The 18,466-nt window shown below is 44.1% G+C and overlaps 1 protein-coding gene across 6 annotated transcripts in view; it reads left to right on the forward strand.

The window, feature by feature from the left end:
• syne2b (spectrin repeat containing, nuclear envelope 2b) overlaps positions 1-18,466 on the forward strand; it is a 150,699-nt gene that overhangs the window by 78,304 nt on the left and 53,929 nt on the right. For all 6 annotated transcript variants that reach the window (XM_055863320.1, XM_055863314.1, XM_055863317.1 and 3 more), the window contains 7 exons: positions 5,226-5,318; positions 5,559-5,663; positions 6,740-7,357; positions 8,630-8,821; positions 13,984-14,187; positions 14,652-14,786; positions 14,931-15,046. In XM_055863320.1, the coding sequence (XP_055719295.1) occupies positions 5,226-5,318; positions 5,559-5,663; positions 6,740-7,357; positions 8,630-8,821; positions 13,984-14,187; positions 14,652-14,786; positions 14,931-15,046 (1,463 nt within the window). The remainder of the gene's footprint in view (positions 1-5,225; positions 5,319-5,558; positions 5,664-6,739; positions 7,358-8,629; positions 8,822-13,983; positions 14,188-14,651; positions 14,787-14,930; positions 15,047-18,466) is intronic.

Raw genomic sequence — 18,466 nt, forward strand, 5'->3', positions numbered from 1 at the left:
ACTGTGCTGTCTATTATAGTTTAGAAGCCTTTGAAGTCTTACTCCAACTCAGCTGTCTCACCCTCACTCAGCTGTCTCACCCTCACTCAGCTGTCTCACCCTCACTCAGCTGTCTCACCCTCACTCAGCTGTCTCACCCTCACTCAGCTGTCTCACCCTTACTCAGCTGTCTCCCCCTCACTCAGCTGTCTCCCCCTCACTCAGCTGTCTCACCCTCACTCAGCTGTCTCACCCTCACTCAGCTGTCTCACCCTCACTCAGCTGTCTCCCCCTCACTCAGCTGTCTCCCCCTCACTCAGCTGTCTCCCCCTCACTCAGCTGTCTCCCCCTCACTCAGCTGTCTCCCCCTCACTCAGCTGTCTCCCCCTCACTCAGCTGTCTCCCCCTCACTCAGCTGTCTCCCCCTCACTCAGCTGTCTCCCCCTCACTCAGCTGTCTTCCCCTCACTCAGCTGTCTCCCACTCACTCAGCTGTCTCCCACTCAGCTGTCTCCCACTCAGCTGTCTCACACTCACTCAGCTGCCACCCGTCTTACCTCTGACCTGTCTCACCTCACTACTTTGTGTCAGCTGTAATCTGATTTATATTCTAAAAATGAGATGTGAGACTAGATGACTTGTTCTAGCATCACAGACACTGGTCAGGGGTAGGCAGGTCGTGCTCAGTATGTCATGTGGCTTTTAATGGTACATTTGTAATGCCTTAGTGCTTAGTTAGTTTGTAGTGCTTAATAAAGCCGGACATCAGTCTTCTAATAGCATTGCATGCTTTTCATAACTCTTTGTTTTTCTACTATTCTTTCTTTTTAGAAGATGACCTCACTATTACATAGGGCGAGGGACATACCATATTCGAAGACAAAACGAACACCTAAGAAATTATGAATAATGTATTATAATATATAATGTATATAACATTAGTAGGGGTTGGGGGATATATGTTTATAACATAGGGGATATAGGTTTATCAAAAGGAGAAAAAGTTTCAAAATAGGAGACAGACTTAAAGCATCAAACAACCCATCATTAAAGGGCCTATTGTCAACATACAGTATATACAGTTGAAGTCGGAAGTTTACACACACTTAGGGTGGAGTCAATAAAACTCGTTTTTCAACCACTCCACAAATTGCTTGCTAACAAACTATAGTTTTGGCAAGTCGGTTAGGACATCTACTTTGTGCATGACAAGTCATTTTTCCAACAATTGTTTACAGACAGATTATTTCACTTATAATTCACTGTATCACAATTCCAGTGGGTTAGAAGTTTACATACACTAAGTTGACTGTGCCTTTAAACAGCTTTGAAAATTCCAGAAAACTATGTCATGGCTTTAGAAGCTTCGAATAGGCTAATTGACATAATTTGAATCAATTGGAGGTGTACCTGGGGTTGTATTTTAAGGCCTACCTTCAAACTCAGTGCCTCTTTGCTTGACATCATGGGAAAATCAAAAGAAATCAGCCAAGACCACAGAAAAAAAATTGTGGACCTCCACAAGTTTGGTTCATCCTTGGAAGCAATTTCCAAACGCCTGAAGGTACCAAGTTAATCTGTACAAACAATAGTACGCAAGTATAAACACCATGGGACCACGCAGCCGTCATACCGCTCAGGAAGGAGATTCCTAGAGATGAACGTACCCTGGTGCGAAAGTGCAAATCAATCCCAGAACAACAGCAAAGGACCTTGTGAAGATGCTGGAGGAAACAGGTACAAAAGTATCAATATCCACAGTAAAACGAGTCCTAAAACGACATAACCTGAAAGGCCGCTCAGCAAGGAAGAAGCCACTGCTCCATTTGCTCAGTATATTGTTTTTATTGAGGAAATGTACGAGTAGGCTGTTAATGATAATGCACAGGATTTTCCAAAGGTTGCTGTTGATGCATATCCCAAGGTAGTTATTGGGGTTAAATGTGTCTCCACTTTTGTGGATTATGGTGATCAGTCCTTGGTACCAAATATTGGGGAAGATGCCAGAGCTAAAGATGATGTTAAATAGTTTAAGTATAGCCAATTGGAATTTGTGGCCTTTATATATTAACATTTCATTGAGGATACCATCAACAACACAGGCCTTTTTGGGTTGGAGGGTTTGTATTTTGTCCTGTAGTTCATTCAATGTAATTGGAGAATCCAGTGAGTTCTGGTAGTCTTTAATAGTTGATTCTAAGATTTGTATTTGATCATGTATATGTTTTTGCTGTTTGTTCTTTGTTATAGGGCCAAAAAGATTGAACAAGTGGTTTACCCATAAATCTCAGTTTTGGGTAGATAACTCTTCATGTTGTTTGTTTAGTGTTTTCCAATTTTCCCAGAAGTGGTTAGAGTCTATGGATTCTTCAATTACATTGATCTGATTTCTGACGTGCTGTTCTTTCTTTTTCCGTAGTGTATTTCTGTATTGTTTTAGTGATTCACCATAGTGAATAGGCTCAGGTTTTCTGGGTCTCTATGTTTTTGGCTGGCCAGGTTTCTTAATTTCTTTCTTAGGTTTTTACATTCTTCATCAAACCATTTGTCATTGTTGTTAATTTTCTTTGGTTTTCTGTTTTACATTTTTTGATTTGATAGGGAAGCTGAGAGGTCAAATATACTGTTTAGGTTTTCTACTGCCAAGTTTACACCTTCACTATTACGTTTTGTCCAGGAAGTTGTCTAAAAGGGATTGAATTTGTTGTTGCCTCATTTTTTGGAGTAGGTTTCCACACTATTTCCTTCCATCTATAGCATTTCTTACGCAAGTATAAACACCATGGGACCACGCAGCCGTCATACCGCTCAGGAAGGAGATTCCTAGAGATGAACGTACCCTGGTGCGAAAGTGCAAATCAATCCCAGAACAACAGCAAAGGACCTTGTGAAGATGCTGGAGGAAACAGGTACAAAAGTATCAATATCCACAGTAAAACGAGTCCTAAAACGACATAACCTGAAAGGCCGCTCAGCAAGGAAGAAGCCACTGCTCCAAACCCGCCATAAAAAAGCCAGACTACGGTTTGCAACTGCACATGGGGACAAAGATCATACCTTTTGGAAAAATGTCCTCTGGTCTGATGAAACAAAAATAGAACTGTTTGGCCATAACGACCATCGTTATGTTTGGAGGAAAAAAAGGGGTCTTGCAAGCCGAAGAACACCATCCCATCCGTGAAGCTCGGGGGTGGCAGCATCATGTTGTGGTGGTGCTTTGCTGCAGGAGAGACTGGTGCACTTCACAAAATAGATGGCATTATGAAGGACAATTGTGGATATATTGAAGCAACATCTCAAGACATCAGTCAGGAAGTTAAAGCTTGGTCGCTAATGGGTCTTCCAAATGGACAATGACCCCAAGCATACTTCTTAAGGACAACAAAGTAAAGGTTGGAGTGGCCATCACAAAGCCCTGACCTCAACCCTATAGAAAATTTGTGGGCAGAACTGAAAAAGCGTGTACAAACAAGGAGTCCTGCAACCTGACTCAGTTACACCAGCTCTGTCAGGAGGAATGGGCCAAAATTCACCAAACTTATTGAGGGAAGCTTGTGGAAGGCAAACTGAAATGTTTGACCCAAGTTAAACAATTTAAAGGCAATGCTACCAAATACTAATTGAGTGTATGTAAACTTCTGACCCACTGGGAATGTGATGAAAGAAATAGAAGCTTAAATAAATCATTCTCTCTACTATTATTCTGACATTTCACATTTTTAAAATAAAGTGGTGATCCTAACTGACCTAAGACAGGGAATTCTTACAAGGATTACATGTCAGGAATTGTGAAAAACTGAGTTTAAATGTATTTGGCTAAGGTGGTTGTAAACTTCCTTCTTCAACTGTATGTATATATTGCCATGCATTCAGTTTACTGACATTAGCTAAATATTATAAAAGTGGGTGAACCTATAACCTGTGAAAGCAGTGGGACATCAATTTAAAGTGATCTGAGATTTAGTCATATGACACAAAGATACGGTAAACTCCAAAAAGTTATAGAGATGAGGATATCCTAGATTCCAGGGAAGTTACTTAATATTCGGAGAGGGTGGATAGGAGTTTCTGAATAGATTGTGTATAAGAGCGAGACATAGAGACCCCCCCCTCCCCCCGCCTATGACACATGAGCCCCGCCCAGCCCACCACACATGACCCCTGACCTGCAATAAGGCGACCGATGTGAGTACAGTGAGTAAGTCTCAAAGACAGTGTCCATTCCTGCAGTTTCTAATATGGGTTTACGGATCTGTAAAACTCAGCAGCCAACGATTTATGACAATGTTCCATGTGCCTAATGCAACACACAACACTGAAGCATGACTAACCCCAATATATTTAAATGTATACCAAATAAGAGCATTGCTCTTTCTAATTCTCAATCTATCTTTGTCATGCCCTCTTTTAGACTGTGCTTCTATTCCGGGACGTGCATGTGTTCCCATTACTCAGCTTGTTTGTCTGTGTGTGCATGTGTCCTTGACTTGGCGTGGCAGGAGTCCAGGGGTGTGTCATGTCCTGTGGAGGAGGAAGAGGGAGGGTAGGAGAAAGAGGAGAAGGGGAGAGGAGGCTCTCTGTGGTGGCTGTCTGGGGCAGAGGTAAAGAGAAGGCCTGATGCCAAATCACCCGTGTCCTGCCCCCCCCCCCCCTTGTCCTACTGGACCCTCTGACATCACTGCCCCTGGCCTTCCTGTGACATGCCCGTGGGTCACTCTGCCCCCTGTTTCACTGCAGCACTGGGAGGCACTATATCCAACCCTGCTTCCCTATAATCCTGTTCCCATGTTTCCTCTTCCTCCTCCTCCTTGCTGGTCTCACACACTCTGGAAATTTGCTTGTCTGTGTTGAGTTTCTTTCCACGTATTTTTTCTTTGACAATAAAATCAGTATCTTCTCTATTTAAATTTTTTCAATTCTCTATGTTGCCATTTTGTTTTCAGGTGGGTCATTGTTATTTAATGCTGTCCCCTCAAGTCTTCCTCTTTACTTTTGAGAATGTTGAGGGTACTGCTGCCGATGTGTTTGATTACCTCTAGGGGGCAATGTGGTGCAATCTTTGCAAATGACTTTTACCAAAACATCTCCGAGAAGTTTTTTAAACTTTTGTTTTTACTCATATACCTGCACCTTATTTTAGAACCAGGGTGTTTCATAGTATATGATGTTTTTTGTTGTTGCCTATTATTTAATGAAAATGTTTGTGATTGTTTGTGATTGTCTCCACTGTGTTGCTGTTCTGGTCAGGACCCTGAGGTTGCAGCAGAAGAGAGCCATGCTGCAGCTGAGGAAGAAGGTGGAACCACAGCCATGGAACAGAGTCAGGACACAACTGAACAGGTACCAGACACCTCCATCTATGGGAGTCAGACAATGGCACCTAACAGCACTGTATGATGTAACATGTATAACAACTCTCATATGAAAGAACATGTAGACCATAACATTACATATAACAGGATTGTTTTAGTGCCTTACTGAATGACTGTGTATGGTTTTCTCATGGATGATAACATAATAATGACTGATGCTGTATCTGAGTAGTGTGTCCATATTGTAACACTGCTCATGTCTCTTCAGGACCTCTCTGTAGTGGGTCTCTCGGTCGCCTCAGGAACAAGTGTGTCCGAAGCTTTATCAAAACCTGTGGGCACAGTCAGAACACAGTCTCTGTCTGAAAGCATGGTAAACACCCCCCCCTCCATTAAACTCTCAAAATCCTCCAAGTCCCAATGTATTGTGTCCTAGTTCTAGTCTGGAGTAGAACCCATTGTTTAGACTCCCTCTCTATCTCTATCTACGTTCGGTGCATTTACATGGCGGAAGAATCCCAGATATTCTATCATACTGCAGTTTGATTCTCACAAGTTGAACATTCTCAACCAGGTCTGAACATTCTGTTAACACATTGTCAGGAATTCGAATTCCGATTTTTATAGTTTTATATGTTTACGTGATAAATGAAAACTAAGCATGCTATCCAGTGAACTGTCAGGGAGTAGGCTCATGTGAATCTGGTTCATCACTGGTTACTGATAGCTGGCAGACCACCTCTTTTACAACAAAGACAATTCCTCTAACTGGAAGGGAAAGAAAGGATTTGATGATGTGGGGTGTGTTTTTAAAAAGGATACTATATTGTACTGCATGGGTCCTTTTTTGTTGTTTGATGATCAAAAAACGTACTTGACATTGATACGGTGATAATTATTTGGACTTGCCATGAAATCGTATATTGGTAACCACATTTGTGAATCCTGTTTTATAATGTATAATATACATTTATTAGACATGGTTGACCCTTTAGACTCGAAGCAATATGCATATCTGTTTAGTTTATTACTCTATGTGCTTGCTTACACACATATGCATTGTATTTCAATGAGTTATGATCGTTTTGCATAATATGCTGTTTACACACTATTCCACCACTGCCTGGAAGCAGGATGCCGTGGAAAATTATATTCTTGGAATTAGGATTTTAACCATTTATACTTTAGATACCCAAGCAAGTACGTTTATAGTAAAGTATACACTACCACGATGACTGTTGGCCATGAAAATGCACTGATTGAACTTAATTGATATTAATATAGTACTTAGTCTTAATACTTCTGCATGTACTGTACTGTAGGATGTTCTTTTTCATTTTTCCTTTGTGAACAAATACAGCTGCTTCTTCTTATGTGGCAAAACTAAAGAAAAGAGAAATAAATCCAGCCAAATGATCTACTCCCCCCGTCTCTCTCTTTCTGTGTCAGGAGCTCATGGGACAGAGGGGGCTTGCATGGAGGGGGGATGACAGCCACCCAGAGGGGCTGAAGACACACATCAGAGACACACACACACACCCAGGGGGCTCACCTGCTGCACATACACTCACAGAGGATGTACAGACACTCACTGAGGTCGCAGTGGACACAAGTGTCCCCAAAGACATCCAGACAGTAACTCCAGTCCTTTTACCAACGAGGAGGCTGTCAAAGGTGGATAGTAGGCTGGTGTCATCTGAGGCAGGGCAGGCCTGTCTGGTTCAGCCACCCTCTGAGAAGGCTCTGGTTGCTCCAGAGCAGAGGCCCACAGTGCCCCAGCCAATGCCCAGAAAGAGAAGAAGCGCACCTCAGACAGCGTTGCTCACAGAACCATCCCAGCCTATAGAGATGACACTCAATGTATCCACTGGACAGACACACACAGCCTCTAATCTCACACACCAGACACCTGTGCAAGTTGAGGCATCTACCCCTCTAGCAGCACCTGAGGAGACCCCCCCCACCACCACCACCACCCTGGGCGTGGTCAGCACACACACTGTCCCCCAGACCACACTCAAACCCACCGAAGAGGACACGGAGGGTGTGCATCCAGCAGCAACCCTGGTAAGCACTGAAACGTCCCAGTACAAAACAGGCCCAACAGTCCTAACCCCTGCTAACCATGCAACCACAGTGGTCTACGAGTGCACACACGGGTGGGTCTGGTTAAACGATGTTTCACAAAGACCTGCGTTCAAATACTTTTTGAAATCATTTCAAGCACTTTACCTGTGCTTGATTGAGCTTGTCTACTTAATGGAACCAATAGAATGGTCCGAAAACTGCAAAACCACACCCATCTGTCACTATAGGCAGAATAAAGCAAACCGTCAAAGTATTTGAAATACTTAAAAGAGTATTTGAACCCAGGTCTGTTCACAACTGTAGTGTCACATTAATGGAATGGGTTTACACAGTAATGATGCTGATACTTATCATAATGATGCACATTTGTGAATGATTTCAATAATCCCTGTTGAGTGATCCGTTTGATGTAAAGTAAAGACTGTAATGTACAGCAGTGTGGAGGGCTTGAGTGACTCATGGTGCTAACCATGGTGTTACATCTTATTCTCACACTATCACACTGTCTGTGCCTCAAACATCTATATGTGCATATGTGCTGACAGGAGAGAAACGGTAGAACAAATTTAAAAGAACTGGCATAACAGAAGAAAGAGGAAACAGAACAGCAGATAGTACATCAGTGAGAAAGATAAAGATTGAAGGAGCGAATAAGGAGGTTTGACGATTCAGCTGACTGATCTGCCAGTAGATCCACCTCCTCGGTCTCAGCCCCGCCTAACTGGGTGTGTGATAATGAGTCCCTGTCACCGGAGCTCCCTCTGAGCCTACCTGCCACTACTTTCAGGAAGTGGCTTTGGCCACAGATGGGTGGGGCACCATGGGTGAAAGAAAGAGAGAACTAGAGGCAGAGGCAGTCTGGGAGAGAGAGAGAGAAAGAGACAGAGAAAGAGACAGACAGATAGAAAAAAGAAAGAGAGAGAGACCCGACAGACAGAGAAAAATAAAGAGAGAGGGAGAAATAGAGAGCGAGCGAGAGAGAGAGGAATAGTGAGGGAGACCAAAAGAGAGAAAAAGAAAGAGAATGGGATGGTGTGAGAAGTAGATTTTTAAGTGCCGACATCCCCAGGACAGTCAGCTGTAGCCTGAGTACTCACCGGCCAGTGCCTGTCAGTTACTGTCAGTGTATACTAGTATTAGTTAAGAATGTCATCCACTCCCTCTCCTCCTATCTGCTGTCCCTACTAGCCGATTGTGAGGGGAGGTGATTAGTACAGGAGGAATCTCAGTGGCTGTGTGTCTGTGTCCCAGGCCCCAGGGGTGTTCCCAGCCCCAGCCTTGACTGGAACCTGCCCCACTCTGGGGGTGCTTAATGCCTACAGTGAGCGGGCCACCCAGCTAGAGGTTTGGCTGGAGAGAGCCCAGCACAGCCTTGGAGTGCTGGAGCGGGCCGCCACTGCCAGCATGCAGGACAGTGTGGAGCAGCAGCTCCTCACGTGCCAGGTAAGAACTGCAGACGGGTGTCAAAGTTCAGCTCTGGGGAGGGCCTGCCGAGTGGGGTTTTTTCCAGGAACTTCCCCAGGCATGGTAGTTAATAGCAAGGATATAAGAGACGCCTCAGTATCATAAACTTGTGTGTATTCGTCTTATCGGTTTGCTCCTGCTTTTCTTTAGCACCTGAGAGTGATTCGGTATCTACTTACAACCACAAATAGCGGCGTCATATTAATGATGTACATCACAGTCAGTCGTTCTGATGTCATGCCAATCATCTGCTTTGACTATTAGGTTTATTTCCTTAACAACCTCTCTTATTTATTGACCTGTCTTGTCCATAGTTCAAAGTCTTTCTAAATCACCAATGATCAGGGTTCATCAACAGTAATTTTCCTGCTTTGTAGTTACTTTGCCTACTGCTGCAGGTGGGAGTTATATTTTTTAATTCAATCTTAGTTAACACCGCCAGTTGTTGGATAGAAAGTGCTGCTGTCTCACAGGCAGATAGGTTACTGTTTGAAATGAGGCAAGGTTGAACAAACAGTGAAGGCCAGCTAATGTGTTGCTGGTATTTGTCTTCAGGGTGCAGTGTATTCTCTAAAGGTGCTGGCCACATGGAAAAGATCAGTTGTACTAGATAGGCTTTTGTCAAGTGCACTAACTGTCCTGATTAGCAGGGAATTACTCCAAATGGCTATTTGGAAATGGAATTAGCTAATAGTTTTACCGTCTCATTTCCTTGCATGACCTTAGACATGCTAAACAAAAGACATGAAGCATTTATTATGATTTCTGTGGTGATGTGGGCAAATCATTGGAAAATCACTTGTAGGACCAGCCAGTTCTGGAATATAGACTATTATGTTCTTACTTTTTTACATCAACAGTGTTCACAATATATTCTTAGCTATCACCATTTCAATCTAGAATAAACCTGGTACTATCCAGCCTGGATTCTCTGGGCGTGTAATCTGATCCCAGCATTAAAGTTTCAGAGGGTAAACACATTCCTATAGCGCGACAGATTTGAATGAAGGCTTTGTAGGAAAACAAAAACACAGCATCTGATAGGATCTAGCCTCATATTTAAATTGATCAACATCTTTAGAGAACCCTGTACACCTTTTTCCAGGAACCGCCCTTTTCACGACCTCAATCCCAAATGGACTCTAACCCTTTTTTTATTTTTTTTTATTTCACCTTTATTTAACCAGGTAGGCAAATTGAGAACACGTTCTCATTTACAATTGCGACCTGGCCAAGATAAAGCAAAGCAGTTCGACACATACAACAACACATAGTTACACATGGAGTAGAACAAACATACAGTCAATAATACAGTGAAAAATAAGTCTATATACAATGTGAGCAAGTGAGGTGAGATAAGGGAGGTGAAGGCAAATAAAATATATTAATAAATAAAAATATAAAAAAGGCCATGGTGGCGAAGTAAATACAATATAGCAAGTAAAAAAAACACTGGAATGGTTGGTTTGCAGTGGAAGAAGGTGCAAAGTAGAGATAGAAATAATGGGGTGCAAAGGAGCAAAATAAATAAATACAGTAGGTAAAGAGGTAGTTGTTTGGGCTAAATTATAGATGGGCTATGTACAGGTGCAGTAATCTATGAGCTGCTCTGACAGCTGGTGCTTAAAGCTAGTGAGGGAGATAAGTGTTTCCAGTTTCAGAGATTTTTGTAGTTCGTTCCAGTCATTGGCAGCAGAGAACTGGAAGGAGAGGCGGCCAAAGGAAGAATTGGTTTTGGGGGTGACCAGAGAGATATACCTGCTGGAGCGCGTGCTACGGGTGGGCGTTGCTATGGTGACCAGCGAGCTGAGATAAGGGGGGACTTTACCTAGCAGGGTCTTGTAGATGACCTGGAGCCAGTGGGTTTGGCGACGAGTGTGAAGCGAGGGCCAGCCAACGAGAGCGTACAGGTCGCAGTGGTGGGTAGTATATGGGGCTTTGGTGACAAAACGGATGGCACTGTGATAGACTGCATCCAATTTATTGAGTAGGGTTTTGGAGGCTATTTTGTAAATGACATCACCGAAGTCGAGGATTGGTAGGATGGTCAGTTTTACAAGGGTATGTTTGGCAGCATGAGTGAAGGATGCTTTGTTGCGGAATAGGAAGCCGATTCTAGATTTAACTTTGGATTGGAGATGCTTGATGTGAGTCTGGAAGGAGAGTTTACAGTCTAACCAGACACCTAGGTATTTGTAGTTGTCCACATATTCTAAGTCAGAGCCGTCCAGAGTAGTGATGTTGGACAGGCGGGCAGGTGCAGGCAGCGATCGGTTGAAGAGCATGCATTTAACCCTAGCAGGTCACCTTTCACATGGAGCCTTATGACTCCTAGCACCTGTCTCGGGTGCTGTAGGTCAGTCAAACCTAGTACACTCTGGCAGGTGATGTGGGTCAGTCAAACCTGGTACACTCTGGCAGATGATGTGGGTCAGTCAAACCTGGTACACTGGCAGGTAATGTGGGTCAGTCAAACCTAGTACACTCTGGCAGGTGATGTGGGTCAGTCAAACCTAGTACACTCTGGCAGGTGATGTGGGTCAGTCAAACCTAGTACACTCTGGCAGGTGATGTGGGTCAGTCAAACCTAGTACACTCTGGCAGGTGATGTGGGTCAGTCAAACCTAGTACACTCTGGCAGGTGATGTGGGTCAGTCAAACCTAGTATACTCTGGCAGGTGATGTGGGTCAGTCAAACCTAGTACACTCTGGCAGGTGATGTGGGTCAGTCAAACCTAGCACACTCTGGCAGGTGATGTGGGTCAGTCAAACCTAGTACACTCTGTCAGGTGATGTGGGTCAGTCAAACCTAGTACACTCTGGCAGGTGATGTGGGTCAGTCAAACCTAGTATACTCTGGCAGGTGATGTGGGTCAGTCAAACCTAGTACACTCTGGCAGGTGATGTGGGTCAGTCAAACCTAGTACACTCTGGCAGGTGATGTGGGTCAGTCAAACCTAGTACACTCTGGCAGGTGATGTGGGTCAGTCAAACCTAGTACACTCTGGCAGGTGATGTGGGTCAGTCAAACCTAGTATACTCTGGCAGGTGATGTGGGTCAGTCAAACCCGGTACACTCTGGCAGGTGATGTGGGTCAGTCAAACCTAGTACACTCTGGCAGGTGATGTGGGTCAGTCAAACCTGGTACACTCTGGCAGATGATGTGGGTCAGTCAAACCTAGTACACTCTGGCAGGTGATGTGGGTCAGTCAAACCTAGTACACTCTGGCAGGTGATGTGGGTCAGTCAAACCTAGTACACTCTGGCAGGTGATGTGGGTCAGTCAAACCTAGTGCACTCTGGCAGGTGATGTGGGTCAGTCAAACCTAGTACACTCTGGCAGGTGATGTGGGTCAGTCAAACCTAGTACACTCTGGCAGGTGATGTGGGTCAGTCAAACCTGGTACACTCTGGCAGGTGATGTGGGTCAGTCAAACCTAGTACACTCTGGCAGGTGATGTGGGTCAGTCAAAACTGGTACACTCTGGCAGGTGATGTGGGTCAGTCAAACCTGGTACACTCTGGCAGGTGATGTGGGTCAGTCAACCCTAGTACACTCTGGCAGGTGATGTGGGTCAGTCAACCCTAGTACACTCTGGCAGGTGATGTGGGTCAGTCAAACCTAGTACACTCTGGCAGGTGATGTGGGTCAGTCAAACCTAGTACACTCTGGCAGGTGATGTGGGTCAGTCAAACCTAGTACACTCTGGCAGGTGATGTGGGTCAGTCAAACCTAGTACACTCTGGCAGGTGATGTGAGTCAGTCAAACCTAGTACACTCTGGCAGGTGATGTGGGTCAGTCAAACCTAGTACACTCTGGCAGGTGATGTGGGTCAGTCAAACCTAGTACACTCTGGCAGGTGATGTGGGTCAGTCAAACCTAGGACACTCTGGCAGGTGATGTGGGTCAGTCAAACATGGTACACTCTGGCAGATGATGTGGGTCAGTCAAACCTAGTACACTCTGGCAGATGATGTGGGTCAGTCAAACCTAGTACACTCTGGCAGGTGATGTGGGTCAGTCAAACCTAGTACACTCTGGTAGATGATGTGGGTCAGTCAAACCTAGTACACTCTGGCAGGTGATGTGGGTCAGTCAAACCTGGTACACTCTGGCAGGTGATGTGGGTCAGTCAAACCTAGTACACTCTGGCAGGTGATGTGGGTCAGTCAAACCTAGTACACTCTGGCAGGTGATGTGGGTCAGTCAAAACTGGTACACTCTGGCAGGTGATGTGGGTCAGTCAAACATAGTACACTCTGGCAGGTGATGTGGTTCAGTCAAACCTAGTACACTCTGACAGGTGATGTGGGTCAGTCAAAACTGGTACATTCTGACAGGTGATGTGGGTCAGTCAAAACTGGTACACTCTGGCAGGTGATGTGGGTCAGTCAAACCTAGTACACTCTGGCAGGTGATGTGGGTCAGTCAAACCTAGTACACTCTGGCAGGTGATGTGGTTCAGTCAAACCTAGTACACTCTGACAGGTGATGTGGGTCAGTCAAACCTAGTACACTCTGGCAGGTGATGTGGGTCAGTTAAACCTAGTATACTCTGGCAGGTGATGTGGGTCAACCTATTAAAAGTGACACATTAAAGGAGCATCAGCAATTCTTGGAGGACAGTGGGAGTTGATAAAACCAACACGTTTAGTTCCTTAGCCTTCATCAGGGTTTTGCATGCACCCTGGTTGGAGAGCGAGGTAGCAGCAGGAAAATATACTGTATTCATAGTATGAGTTTGTACTGTACAGTGTATAGTGTATACCCTATTGCCTAGATATAGTTGATCCATGGAGAGAGTCTGTGTGCTCAGGTTCACACCCTTAGGGGATTAAACAGTGTGAATGGGATTGTGCTCTACTTACTCTCCCAGGACACTGTGTTCTGATGACATTAGCTCTCACGCTGCTGCAGGTGTCTCGGTCCACTTCCCTTTGTTGTTCTTCGTGAGAATTAGGTACTAAAATGAGGCAATGTTTGATGATCTAGGATCAGAGTTTACCAGGCTGATGTACATAGCAGAAAGAGACTGTGTTATCACATTTGATTGTGTGTGTGTGTGTGTGTGTGTGTGTGTGTGTGTGTGTGTGTGTGTGTGTGTGTGTGCGCGTGTGTGTGTGCGTGTGTGTGTGTAGGAGATGTTCCTGGAGATAGAGCAGAAGGTAGCCAGTCTGTCTGTCCTGGAGCAGCAGGAGGGCTCAGCAGGGTCCCACCAGGAGGCTGAGGCCCTCTCCTCCAAACTGGAGCTGCTCAAGACCAGCCTGGTCACCTTCCAGCTGTTGTTGCAGGAGAGACAGAGCCATGAGCAGATGCACACCAGCACACATACAGAGGAGCAGGTACATCCAAACAGAGAGCCACGTGCACACACGCAGATGTGCGCACATTAACACACATGCGTGCACACACACATACACGCACACACTCACTGAACGTCTGCAAAAGAGCTGTCTGCTGATGACAGTGGAGTAGGTGTTTTGTCTGTTTGGTATTCTCTCCATGACAATGTTACCAAGCTTCCAGATAAACAAACAGCTGTTGTTAAAGTGAAATGTCAAAGAGAGATCATTAGCACTTCCTAATGCTTTAGTTCCTGTGCCACTTTCTCAAGTTTTTCTTTCAACAAGGGGTGTAAAACCCGCCGGTTGACGAAAACCCACAAACAAGCCTTGTAATGTTGATGAGTAATACATCCTGAGACTGCGCATTATGTTCCAAGTCACGACTGTGAATATTTTATAATAAACAAAAGACCTTTCTCTCTCTCTCTTGCCGTCATCCTTGTTCTTTCCATCCTCTGAAGGTGCCGTCACCGTCACCGTCATCACCCAGAAAGCCCCCTCTAGAGGGCAGACTGCAGCGTAGCGGCAGTGTCCAGGAGATTCTCTCTTCCTCCAAGAGCAAACTCTTTAGACAGACCAGCTTTCAACAGCAGAAGGTAAACTGTCCAAAACATGTCTGAACGTGTGGTTGGCTATTTATTGGACTTTAATTGTATTGACAAATTCACATATGATAGCCCAGTGAAGAATTATAAGTACAATGTATGCTAGTCGTGGCTGTTATTATTGTCCCCATGCAGGAATTGGAGCAGGAGCTGAGTGAGCAGAGAGGCCTGACCAAGGCTATCGCCCAGCAGGGTAGTAGAGGTCGTCTCCACAGCCAGGCCCAAAAGGATCAACCTCAGCCACCCACACGGTACTGATCCCCTTAGTGCTCCAGTCTGTAGGCTTTGGAGCTAGAATAAATCTATAACAATGCTATACACAATTTTTAGACAATCATCTTTTGATGGTATTTTTCCTTCACACGGTAGAAGGGGATTGAGTAGTTGTGGTTGTCCACATTCTCTACAAATGTAGTTTAGTTTATTAATTCGACCATTTAAAAAAAACAAGCACACATAAAACTTAAAAGCCATACATGCACATGAATAAAATCATCGAGGATAACACACAATAAAGTCTGGGACTTATTTCCATTGTGGTCCTCTTGAGACAAGATGGCTATACAAGATCGAACACAGTATGGCAGTGAAATAATACAACAAGAACATAAAAGAAAACATCTATCTCATCATTCAAGTTACATCATAGGGGTTATTCATATGGGCACAGAGGACATCAAACATATTTTTACTTTATTTTTAAAGCTGTCCAGAGAGGACGTTGTTTTTATAGGCAGAGGCAACTCATTCCATTCTGAGGCTCCAGTATACAAAAAAGTACCTTTCCCAGCATTACTCCTGAACCTGTATAAGCACACATCAGCAAAACCTGATCTGGTGCTGTGATTGTGTGCATCCCTAACACGAGGAAAGTAATCACTTAAATATCTGGGCGCAGGACCATAAATACTCCTGTAAACCAAACCTAGTCGTATCTGGGACACCCTAGCCTCAACAGGCACCCAGTTTAGTTCCTGAAAGCAGTTCCTGCCTATGTGAGTACGTGGACTCACCTTCAATACCACCCTGATCAACTTATTCTGGGCTATTTGGAGCTTCCCCTTCATAAGTTTAGGTAAGCCCCTAAACCAGGAAGTACTAGCATAGTCAAAATGGCATTGAATGAGGGCAGTAGCTAGCACTTTCATGGAGTCCTTATCAAGCAGCTTGGACTTTCTAGCCAAAAACTTAGTCCTGGCATTAACCTTCTCTAGCACCTTATTGGCCATGCTCACACCTCCCAAGCTTCCATCAAGGATACATCCCAAGTAGCTAACAGAGGTTTTAGTAGTCAGCACCTCATTACCTAAATCCACTCTGATTTCAGACAACTTACACAATTTAGGTCTGGATCCAAAAATAATTGCTTCAGTTTTCCCTAAGTGCAGAGGTAGCTTATTATCTCCAAGCCATTTGCTAATGTTAGTAAGCTCTGTGCTAAGTATGCTCTCCAACATAGTTTTACTTTTGTAAGACACCAGAAATGTAGAGTCATCTGCATAAAGAAAAAGACGGCAAGAACAAGCATCTTTCATATCATTAATATACAATAAAAACAGCAGAGGCCCAAGCACGCTCCCCTGCGGAACGCCACAACTCATTGGTTTTGCCTGAGACAGTGAACCATTAACCTCTACTACTTGCTCCCTTCCTGATAAATAGGACTTTACCCAGCCTAGAGGGATACTGCTTAACCCCAGTGCCTTCAGTTTGAAGATTAGGAGACAGTGGTTAACTGTATCAAAGGCTTTCTGTAGGTCAAGCAGTACCATTCCACACAGATTTCCCTCATCAATCTCTTTCCTGATGAAGTCAGTCAAGTAAAGTAGACATGAATCAGTGGAGTATGTTTTTCTAAAACCCGACTGAAAATCACACATTAGACCCTGTTTGTTAACATATTCATACATTTGCTCATGTACAATTCTCTCCAGGATCTTTGATGTTACACAGAGGATAGATACAGGCCTATAATTCCCAGGGTCAGACTTTATCCCCTTCTTATACAGAGGTATAACTTTAGCTTGTTTCATGTCCCTGGGAAAGGTGCCTTGCTCAAGAGAGAGATTAACGATATGTGTAATACAAGGGCCAATTTGCTCAGCAGAATCTATTAGAAACCTTGCAGGAATATTATCCTGGCCTGTGGCTTTGGAGCATTTAAGCTCTGCCAGCATACTGACTGTTTTGGCTGTTGCTACCTTTGCAAAAGAAAAAGAGTTTGGCTGAACCCCCTTTACATAATACTTATTGACTTGGTTGCTTCCATACAAACCAGAACTGGTGGGCAGCTTGCTAACCAGCTTGCTGGCAACAGAAGTAAAAAAAGAGTTGAATTCATTGGCAACCTCTGCTTTTTCATATACCATCGCCCCTTTGATGTTCAGTCCAATACTGTTTAGTTTGTTTTTAGTAGTACTACTACAGCCTAGTTCCTTAAATGATTTCCAAAGCTTTTTAGGGTCATTTTTGTTTTCAATTATTTTCTCAGCAAAGTAACCCCTCTTAGCTTCATCCATCCTGCTCTGTGCTTCATTTCTGTGACTTTTATATAGGACAAAATCATGCTGCTCTTGAGAGTTCTTAAATTTCTTAAAGGCCTTATTCCTTGCTTGGATAGATTCTAGAATCTCATGATTAAACCAAGGGCTAGATCTCTGCTTTACCCTGACCCGTCTAATGGGAGCCATCACATTCCCCACATCAAGGAATCTACATTTAAAGGCTTCCCAGGCACTGTCTACCCCTACACTATCTAGCACAGGTGACCAGTCAATTTTACCCACTTCCTCCCTAAACTTTTCTACACAGTATTTTTTGAGTCCTCTGATTCTAATTGTTTTGTGACACTTAAATATATCTTTAAAAATCCTCCTTGTGCAAAATGTAATAAAATGTTCACTGATTCCATAGACTATTACTCCACTCTGCGATATTTTAGATTTATCAGACACCAATATTAAGTCGATTGTACTTTGCACTGTTTCACATATCCTGGTGGGATCTTTTATAATTTGGGTCAGAGCAAGTGATCTACAAAAGTGCATAAATACATTGTGGGTTGGGCTATTCTTTTTGCAGACATCAGTATTGAAATCTCCAAACAAAATTATTTCCTTCAACAGCAAATCATTACAGTTTGACAACAACATTTCAAGACCTTCATAGAATGCATTCTGCTTGGGCGGCCTATAACACACCCCCAACAAAATCGGCTTGGTTTTGGGAAGGCAGATATCCAGCCAGACAATCTCCAGATCGCGTTTAAATCTGATCTGACGTTAAAAGCAATGTCTGATCTTACAAACGCACATATTCCCCCACCGTACCGATTCCGATCCTTCCTGGCAACAGAGTAATTACCTATCTCAATGCCTGAGTCACAAACAGATGAATCCAACCATGTCTCAGTAAAACATAAGACACCCACCTCTGATTTGCAAACCAGCAGGCGTATCTCATCGATCTTCGGTAGTAGGCTTCGGACGTTTAAGTGCACTTCTTAAGTAAGCCCTTCTTAAGTAAGCCCTTCTTCCCAAAGGCCTCATTGAATTCCCGATCCACTTGTAACTCGCCTCGCACTGCGCTGCCATCTTCCCACTGCCCTGCCTCCGGTGGCCTCTCTGTCGCCATGGAGCACCCCTCCCCAGGTGCCACTCCATCATCCTCAC

This window comes from Salvelinus fontinalis, chromosome 15, assembly GCF_029448725.1.
Source record: "Salvelinus fontinalis isolate EN_2023a chromosome 15, ASM2944872v1, whole genome shotgun sequence".
In the NCBI taxonomy this organism is placed as follows: domain Eukaryota; kingdom Metazoa; phylum Chordata; class Actinopteri; order Salmoniformes; family Salmonidae; genus Salvelinus; species Salvelinus fontinalis.